The 10,341-nt window shown below is 39.8% G+C and overlaps 1 protein-coding gene across 11 annotated transcripts in view; it reads left to right on the top strand.

Annotated features, from left to right (window-relative positions):
* The first annotated feature begins 849 nt into the window (after positions 1-849).
* Positions 850-10,341, top strand: part of tat (tyrosine aminotransferase) — a 57,449-nt gene continuing 47,957 nt past the window's right edge. For 3 of the 11 annotated variants that reach the window (XR_013299503.1, XR_013299502.1, XM_077595458.1), the window contains exons 1-4: positions 863-960; positions 4,277-5,569; positions 7,876-8,107; positions 9,419-9,708. Coding sequence is in view for 9 of the 11 variants with exons in the window: in XM_077595458.1 (XP_077451584.1) it covers positions 8,016-8,107; positions 9,419-9,708 (382 nt within the window). In the remaining 2 variants the exon portion in view is untranslated. Of the gene's footprint in view, positions 961-4,276; positions 5,570-7,241; positions 9,344-9,418; positions 9,709-10,341 lie in introns of those variants that run through there. The other 8 variants (XM_077595456.1, XM_077595452.1, XM_077595451.1 and 5 more) reach the window with 7 other exon arrangements.

Raw genomic sequence — 10,341 nt, 5'->3', positions numbered from 1 at the left:
ATTATCTTTATTTGTGGCGTTGTTTTCCTCCGGAGTGGAGTGTAACGGGGGTGAGAGATAGGCAGAGGTGATCTGATCCAGCTATGTGAGGGAGGGAAGTGGCTTTATAAGCATGTTTGATGTTAGAATGGTCAAGTGTTTTTTCTCCTCTAGTTATTATTATTATTATTGAAATCAAGCGGACTAAAGCTACGAATATCCAGTTTTTTTAAATTATTATTAAAATCAAGCGGAGAGGAACTATTTTCACTGTGAGTACAGTACATAAAGTATTTACATATTTTATTTATAGATTAGATTTAGATATTAATACATTACAGTCTTTTCATATGCATATAACTGTAATATTTAATAAATACACTTATTTATAATTTTCTTGTGTACTTGTATTTTTATTGACATGAGGACATTTGTGGAAATTATGTAGTATGGTACTAATAATAGGGATGATCCTACTTCGCGGTATTTCGATAATCATGGCCATGTCTGGTCTACATTATCCACAATATTCGAAGGATTACAGTCTACATTGAAATACATTGAGAGTTTTGTATACCAATATATAATATACTCAATGAGTGTGTATTGTGCAGCAGAAAATCTGTAAAATGAATACTTAGGAAATAGATATCAATGTTCTAAACCAGACTTTTTCTTTTGTACATTGCTGTTTTTATGCTAAATTCAATGCAACATCAAGAAGTGTGTGTTCTGTTGAATTCTCCCCTTCCCCTCTGCAATTAACAGCAAGCGGTTGGAGAAAGTATGGTTCTTGTTAGTGATAAAGGGGGGTGACTCCCTCGGCCTCCACCAATGGAAATATGGGCTGCCTTCAACACCCATTTTTGTCCATCTTGCTATAAATTAGGACAATCAAATCCCTTTGAATGTATTATTGCAAGAGCATTTGACTGATGGTAACGCTGTTTCTGAATTACTTAAGAGTGAACTTAAAATGAGGTAAGAACATCATTGTTTTCATGACATTAAAGATGAGGTTTAAAAATTTTGCTGAGTTAAAAACACAGAATGCAAGGGAGACTGTGTTAAATCTTAATATTTTCTACTTAACCTGCTCCTATTCTGAAGATATTGTCCGCCTTCTCAATTCCCGCTTATTGCGGGATGATTGTGATTGTGAGTGCGAATGGTCATTTGCCTCTCTGTGTGCCCTATGGCTGACTGGCAACCAGTCAAAGGTGCAGACAAATTCATTCATTTATTTTCTGAACCACAAGGGTTGCAGGAGGTGTGGAGCCTATCCCAACTATCTATGGGCACCAGGCGGGGGAATCGCAGGGCACAAGGAGACAGTCAACCATTCATGTTCACACTCATACCTAAGGGCAATTTACAGTGTTCAACCAGCCTACTCTACCTGTTTTTGGAATGTGGGAGGAAACTGGATTACCCAGAGAAAACCCACGCAAGCCTGGGGAGAACATGCACACTACACAGTGAGGACCGACCTGGGATCAAACCCATGACTCCTAGAACTGTGAGGCAGATGCTTTCACCACTCATCCCCTGGATGGATACTAACAATCATATTTTATTAACTATTAAATGTTATCACATTAACAAACACCAACTCCAAATGTTTTTGCCGCTACTAATGGTTGATGTTGGCTCATTCACCGGACTTCGGTGCGGGCAGGTGCGGGCTCCATGCCCAATGGTGGCGATCTAATTATGAGTGGGAATGGTCGCTTTTTTCCTCTGTGTGCCCTACAGCTGACTGGCGATCAGGCTAGGGTGTACTCTGCCTTTCGCCCGAATTTAGCTGGGATAGGCTCCGGCAACCCTCGCAACCCTTACAAGGATGCATGTTACAGAATAGGAATGAAAAGTAACTGGTTCCCTTAGAAGTGCAACAATTGAGTCATCAATGAATTTCAACACTGCTTATCCTTGTCAGGGTCACAGGGTGCTGTGTCTCTTACATGTGTGCAGTAGTTTACAAATTGAGCGATGTTGGAAAGTCTAAGACATGTAAAAAATGTCAGCTCATCATGTACATCAGTGTTCCTAGCTTTTTAATAATTCCTTTCCTTTTCTCCTTCCTAGTTGTGTGAGCATTGTTTTGTGCACACTGCACATGCTTTTTGTCCAATGAAATTGTTAGGCATGAGTTCCTATGGGGTTAAGGTTTTTTGTTAATATTCTTGGCTTTTTCCCTTTGTATACTTTTCCATGTGATTACCCATTGAATTCACCTTTGTTGCCCGTCCCTATTCTATTCCTATTCGTTGCCTCTCGTGTCACCCACCTGTTTCTGATTGTCTTGTCAACCCCTATCTGTCTATATAAACCCTTTGTCAGTGTCTGCCCCTTGTCGGATCATCTGCGTTTGTCTAGTAGGTCATGCAAATGTCCAGTTCTCCAGTGCTCGAGGACCATGAAGTTTTTTTTTCTCTATGTTGTTACTTTAAGTTTTCCCCGAGTTTTATATCGAGGTATATGTTATATGAACAAATTTACGTTATTATAGGAACACTTTAGTGCACTCCATTCCTCTGTCTCTGACTGGTTCCCTGCATTTAGGTCCATTTCTCTGCATGCTTCACCCCACACGCATACTAAACTTTAACAAAACATAGTTTTCTAATTTGACCTTGAATTAGTTTTTAGCATTACCTACCTCCAATTGTCATCTCCTTTTGTACCCATTTAAGTGTTCCCTTAAAGATATGTGTGACTATGCTACAGTTGGGGCAAATAAGTATTTAGTCAACCACCAATTGTGCAAGTTATCCTACTTGAAAAGATTAGAGAGGCCTGGAATTGTCAACATGGGTAAACCTCAACCATGAGAGACAGAATATGGAGGAAAAAAACAGAAAATGACATTGTTTGATTTAAAAAAAAATTATTTGCAAATCATGGTGGAAAATAAGTATTTGGTCAATACCAAAAGTTCATCACAATACGTTGTTATGTACCTTTTGTTGGCAATAACGGAGGCCAAACATATTCTGTAACTCTTCACAAGCTTTTCACAGACTGTTGCTGGTATTTTGGCCCATTCCTCCATGGAGATCTCCTCTAGAGCAGTGATGTTTTGGGGCTGTCATTGTGCAACACAGACTTTCAACTCCCTCCACAGATTTTCTATGAGGTTGAGATCTGGAAACTGGCCAGGCCACTCCAGGACCTTGAAATGCTTCTTACGAAGTCACTCCTTGTCCTTGCTGATGGAAGGAGATTTTCACTCAAAATCTCTCAATACATGACCCCATTCATTCATTCCTTTACACAGATCAGTCGTCCTGGTCCCTTTGCACAAAAACAGCGCCAAAGCATGATGTTTCCACCCCCATGCTTCACAGTGGGTATAGTGTTCTTCGTATGCAATTCAGTATTCTTTCTCCTACTTCTATTTTGGTTTCATCGGACCATAACACATTCTCCCAGTCCTCTTCTGGATCATCCAAATACTCTCTAGCGAACCGCAGACGGGCCTGGATGTGTACAGGCTTCAGCAGGGGGACACGTCTGGCAGTGCAGGATTTGAGTCCTTGGCGGCGCATTGTGTTACTGATAGTAGCCTTTGTTACTGTGGTCCCAGCTCTCTGTAGGTCATTCACTAGGTCCCCCTCTGTGGTTCTGGTATTTATGCTCACCGCTCTTATCATTTTGATGCCACGGGGTGAGATCTTGCATGGAGCCCCTGATCGAGCGAGATTATCAGTTGTCTTGTATGTCTTCCATTTTCTAATAATTGCTCCGATGGTTGATTTCTTTACACCAAGCGTTTTACCTATTGCAGATTCAGTCTTCCCAGCCTGGTGCAGGTCTACCATTTTGTCTCTGGTGTCCTTTGACAGCTCTTTGGTCTTGGCCATAGTGTAGTTTGGACTGTGAGAGACTGGGGTTGTAGACAGGTCTTTTATACCGATAATGAATTAAAACAGATGCTATTAATAAAAGTAACGAGTTTAGACCTCGCTAGACCTTGTTATAAGAAGTTAGACCTCTTTGACAGCCACAAATCTTGCTTGTTTGTAGGTGACCAAATACTTATTTTCCACTCTAATTTGGAAATAAAATCTTTAAAAATCAAACTGTGATTTTCAGTTGTTGTTTTTTTCCACATTATGTCTCTCATGGTTGAGGTTTACCCATGTTGACAATTACAGGCCTCTCTAATCTTTTCAAGTAGGAGAACTTGCACAATTCGTGGTTGACTAAATACTTATTTGCTCCACAGTATTTGCATGAATTTATCCTGATACGAACAAAAGTCTAATTTTCTGAACTGCTTTATCCTCATTAGGGTCACGGGGGGTACTGGAACCTATCCCAGCTGACTCCAGGCAAGAGGCGTGGGAAACCCTGTATCGGTGGCCAGCCGATCGCAGGGCACAAGGAGACGAACAACCATGCACACTCTCAGCCATACTTAGGGGCAATTTAGAGTGTCCAATCAGCCTACCATGCATGTTTTTGGAACGTGGGAGGAAGACAGAGTACCTGGAGAAAACCCACGCAAGCCTGGGTAGAACATACACACTAAACAGTGAGGACCGACCTGGGATCGAACCCACGACTCCTAGAACTGTGAGGCCAACGTGCTAACCACTCGCTTCACCGGGCCACCCGCACGAACAAAAGCAAAAATTCAAACTGTTGAGTCAATGGTGAATAGGGACTATTGCTTTAATTTGTAAACAAATATAAAAGGTCAAATGTTTTGAATGCAAGTTCCAATGGACTGCAGTAGTTTTTTTCTACACATATTTTTTTTATATATTTATGAACTGGTGATAATTAACCGATTTTATTATATTTGTTTTTAAAACTTAATTTCAAAATATATTAGACACTGGAGGCTTTAATTTTGTTAAACAAATGACGCAGAGGGCAAATTTTGACAGAGAAAATAATTTTCTCATCAATTTAGCTAGTTTAAAAATGAACTTCATTGCACAAATTCAGAGATGCTTCTCCATGTCTTGGTATTGCACATTTGGTCAGCTAAAAAAATTGAGTTGTGGAGGCCGACAATTTAAACTCTTTGGGTGGACTGTAGCATGCTAACAACATCATGCACAGTTACAAAATATTGATTATAGATTTAATCATTTAGTTAAAAGACAATGTTACATTGAAATACCTTGCGGCTTTTCAATACCAATATATAATATACTCAATGAGTGTGTAATGTACAGCACAAAATATGTAAAATAAATACATCTAAATATACAATACGAAATAAAATCGCAATCGAAGTAAACCACACTTTTTTGCACATTAGTGTTTTATGATAAGTTCAGTGCACTTCTTACAACATCAAGAAGTGTGGTCTGTTGAAATCTCCCCTTCCCCTCAGCAATTAGGTGAAAGCAAGGGGTTGGACGTGGTATGGTTCATGTTATTGATGTAAGGGGGTGTAGCAGAGCAGCCCTCTCAGCCTCCACCAATGGAAATATGGCCTGCCTTCAACACCCATTTTCTAAAGTCTTGCTATAAAATGGGACAATCAAATCACTTTGAATATATTATTGCAGGAGCATTTCACTGATGGTAATGCTATTTTTTAATTACTCAAGAGTGAATTTAAAATGAGGTAAGAATATTATTGTTTTCATGACATTGAAGATAAGGTTTAAAATTTTGCTGAGTTAATACAAATAATAATGATACCTATCTGTATCACACTGAATGCAAGGAAACTGTTTTAAATGTTAATATTTTCTATTTAACCCTTTCCTATTCTGATGATATTATTTCATTGATCTTGTGTGTGTGTGTGTGTGTGTGTGTGCGTGTGTGTGTGTGCGTGTGTGTGTGCGTGTGTGTGTGTGTGTGCGTGTGTGTGTGTGTGTGCGTGTGTGTGTGCGTGTGTGTGTGCGTGTGCATGTGTGCGTGCATGTGTGTGTGTGTGCTTGTCTGTATGCTCTTACCTGTACCTAACTACCCTACTGTTTTTTTCTTTGTGAAAGATGATACACATAAACATCAACAGTAATAAAATCTGTAAAATAAAAAACAACAACAGAGAAATAAAGTGATGTATATTTTTTTAATGAACATACTAACATTTGAGCTGCTTAATGGTGGAGAGGTGCTGACTGGTGTGGGCAGGCTTGATTCCTGCTGGTGGCGGTATGATTGTGAGTGTGGATGGTCGTTTGTCTCTTTGTGTGCCCTATGGCTCACTGCCAACCTGTCAGAGGTCTACTCTGTCTTTCGCCCGAAGTCACCAGGGATAGGATCCAGCAACCCCCACAACCTTTACGATGATGTGTGGTACGGAAGATGGATACTAACATTCATTCATTAAATCATTTGTATTTACATATATATATATATATATATATATATATATATATATAAATATATATATATATATATATATATATATAAAATATATATATATATATATATATATATATATATATATAAATATAAATATATATATATATATAAAATATATATATATATATATATATATAAATATAAATATATATATATATAAGGTTTAAAATGTTTTGTTTCCTTTGGAAATGAGAAACAAATGATTAAAAGACGTTTTCCCTTACCAAGAAAAAAAAAGCTCAAATAAACATTGTTTTAGATGTATAAAAAACAGAATATTTAGGGATTTTGATCCAGTACTTTTAATCAGATTTTAAAAAAATATATATAAATATTATATCTAAAATGGTCCATCCCACATGAAATCGAGTTGACGTTAATGCGGCCCGTGAACCAACCCAAGTTTGACACCCTTGCTGTAGAACATAGCAGCTATGTAACTGCATGTGTTTCTTCTGAAAGCAAAGCTATCCAACTAATTACAGACTATGAGCTATGTCATAGCTCATAGTCTGTAATTAGTTGGATAGCTTTGCTTTCAGAAGAAACACATGCAAGGCCCTCATCAACCTAAAAGTTTATTTTTGTGAAGCGTCATTATCTTTGAAATGTCCTTGCAAGATATTTCAGACCAAGGTTGGCACAGCCTGGATAAGACGCAGCTCGAAGAAGATGGACATTTATCCGGTAGACTGATGGTACTAAGGCCACCCAAAGGTGGGATAACTGGGAGCTTTTGAATTAAGAAACATATTTTTGGGCCAGACTACAATATAAAGCACCATTGCACATTTACTTGGTGGATAGCAGTGGCGTGCTTCCTGTCAGAGTTTGCTCAGGGAGTTACTTAGAATTTTATATAAAACAACTATTCTTGGTTGGGGTGGAGAGGGGTGCGAAACGTAGAATTATTCTTGGGGGAGGGGGCGCAACAGAAAATCATCGAGAAGCACTGGGCTAAATGCACTCTTTCTGGAGGGATACACAGTGACCTCTAGAACTTAGCTATTGTTGATTTGTTGGATTTTTTTTTACAAATTCTTGCAGTGGAGAAGGAGCTTTGTGATGCAAGATTTTGTAAACCAAGATGGCATCAGTGGGTGGCCGGGCGGCACGAGTGGTTAGCACGTCGGCCTCACAATGGGGGGACCTGGGTTCAAATCCAGGTTCTTATCTTTCTGTGTGGAGTTTCCATATTCTCCCTGGGCCTGCGTGCATGGTAGGCCTATTGGACACTCTAAATTGCCCCTAGGTATGAGTGTGAGCGTGAATGGTTGTTTGTCTCCTTGTGCCCTGTGATTGGCTGGCCACCAATTCAGGGTGTTCACCGCCTCTGGCCCGAAGTCAGCTCCAGCACCCCCCGCGACCCTAACGAGGATAAAGCGGTTCAGAAATTAGATGGTAGGCTGTGTAGATGTTGAAAGGGAAACAGGGATGATGATAGCAGCTGTTTGTGTGTTACCTACTTGACGAGCAACTCTGTTTGTTGTGGCTATCCCTTGTGCTTCTCGAAATTGAGGAGTTACATTTGAATGTATTCGTCTTATTTGGTAGTGGCTTTTGTTCTTCCCTGACTGTACTTCATGGAGACTGGTGGGATGTTTCTTGCTACACTTCTCCCATACACTGAGGTTTGTACATTTCTTAGAATAATGTTCAGGTCTGACACAACAGAAAAATAGCCCTTCTAATGAATGTATGTACTTAACTCTTTCTGGCATAGGCTTTTGCAAGACGTTTCTACACTTATGCAGAGTGTGGTTGGGCTTTTTCTTTTTTACAGAAGGTACATGTGATTTGTGGCTTTTCCTGCATACTTGCTTACACTGTATTGGCACCAACTCTTCATTCGTTATTTTTTATGGCAGTAAAATGAATAACAAACACATGCAAAACTATTTTCTATTCTTGTTGAATTATGTAAATGAGTCAGGAGCAGGCAAACATTTGCAACTGACAAAACATGAACAGAACACAACTTAAAATTCAATTATGAATTGAAAAAAACTCAACTTTTTTGGCACCTGAAACACTGTTAAGTACTCCAAATTTACGAACAGTGGTTGAAGGCACACAAATAGCATCACGGAGCAGAGAGAATCTCCCTCCTAGCCAATGGGCGGTTAGCGGCGTGTTGGGAGAGTCAATGGGAGAGCAACTCAACTTTCAGGTTTTGGGGAATGTTTGATTTTTTTTAGGAAATTTTGCGTTTTTTTAACTTGAATTAGGTGCCCTACGACTGACTGGTGACCAGTCTAGGGTGTAGTCTGCCTGTCGCCTGATGACAGCTATCTGGGTCAGGCTCCAGCAACCCCGGCAACCCTTTTGAGGATGGGCGGTATGGAAGATGAATGAAAAAAATGAACTTGATTTAGTTTCAGGTCATGCAACAAAATTTTCCCATTGTGGATTTTCATAACTTGAAAATTTCGTAAGTAGAGACATTTATAGGTAGAGATACCACTGTGCAGTACAATAAGTCTGATAATTTGAATATCCTGAAAATGTTTGTTTTTCTTCTTAAAATGTGAACTCAAAATAATAATAATAAAATGCAGTTGAATATTTCTGCCGGTCTGGCGGGCATGTGGTTATCGCGACGGCCTCACAGATCTGGGGTCGTGTGTTCAATCCCTGGTCGGTTCACCTGTGTGGACTTTGCATGTTTTCCCCGGGCTTGTGTGGGTTTTCTCCGGGTACTCCGGTTTTCTCCCACATCCCAAACACATGCAGGGTAGGCTGGTTGAACACTCTAAATTGCCCCTAATAATGAGTGTGAGCGTAAATGGCTGTCTATCTCCTTGTGCCCTGCGATTGGCTGGCCACAGATTCAGGGTGTCCCCCGCCTGGTGCCCAGAGTTAGCTGGGATATTCTCCAGCACCCCCACGACACTTGTGAGAATAAACTATTCAGAAAATGAAAGAATGAATGTACCTGGCTCTTTAAATTTGTTGGTTTGATCATTTGTGTTAAATTGCCAATTAAACAACTGTTACTTGTAATGGCTTTTTAAAAATAAATGTAAGCATGCAAAATTTATACCATTAGAAATGCATCTGTACATCACCTTGTTCTAACAATCCTTTTCCATAATAGTTCCAGGGATGATACCATGTCTTACGTGGTTCAGATGAATGAGAATGATGTACAAAACAAAGCCACTATCAATTGCAAACACTTGGATGGGAGTGGAGTCATTGAGAAGGGCACCCACCATGCCAGTGTCAATGGAAATTCTTATCCTGTCAAAGACAAGAGGCGGAGAGAGACATGGCAAGTGAAATCTTCCTTGATGGCTAACAACACTCTTAATCCCATAAGGGCCATTGTGGATGGGATGCAGGTCTCCCCAAACCCAGATAAACCCATGATCGCACTTTCAATAGGTAAGAAGGTTCTCCTTGGTATTAGAATACAGAGATTAATATAAAACAAAAATATGCTACTGAAAATATTACTGGGTGATAAAACCATAACCTATATTTAGTCAAACAATTTTGATCAACATTCCGAAAAAAACGTTCGATAAAAGTAAATAAAGGCTGTAATTAAACCACACAAACACCAAAAGGAATTGGGTCGCTGATGGGACGTGAACGCTAGTTCCAGACCAATGGTCAGCAGTCTAAGAAGATGGTGAGGAAAAGCTAATTATTGAGCAAGCATAGCGATAGCGCGGAGCGCATAGAGTATGAAAACAAAAGGACTAGAACACAGTCAAAATGAAAGATTATGAGATACAGGACAACATCAAGCCTACCCACTAAAAGATCCAAGTGAAGTCTTGCTGCAGTGTATTTTAACTGTATACTTATGAAGCACGTGAGGAACACTGAGAGCAAACGCGATTGACTGAACCTCGGACGTCGTGGCGAGGAAACATGAATTAGGACCAATGTTCCCTCTAATTTTTCGTTGGTCTGAGCAGAAAGTCAACTTCCCTGAGCGCACTGAGTACCAGTGTGAGCGACATCATCGGTACTCGGATGATTCGCCTAAAGACGTTTCGCCGACGGACG

The sequence above is a fragment of the Stigmatopora argus genome, chromosome 3, assembly GCF_051989625.1.
Source record: "Stigmatopora argus isolate UIUO_Sarg chromosome 3, RoL_Sarg_1.0, whole genome shotgun sequence".
NCBI classification, from domain to species: Eukaryota; Metazoa; Chordata; class Actinopteri; order Syngnathiformes; family Syngnathidae; genus Stigmatopora; species Stigmatopora argus.
This window is presented reverse-complemented; position numbering and strand designations above follow the sequence as displayed.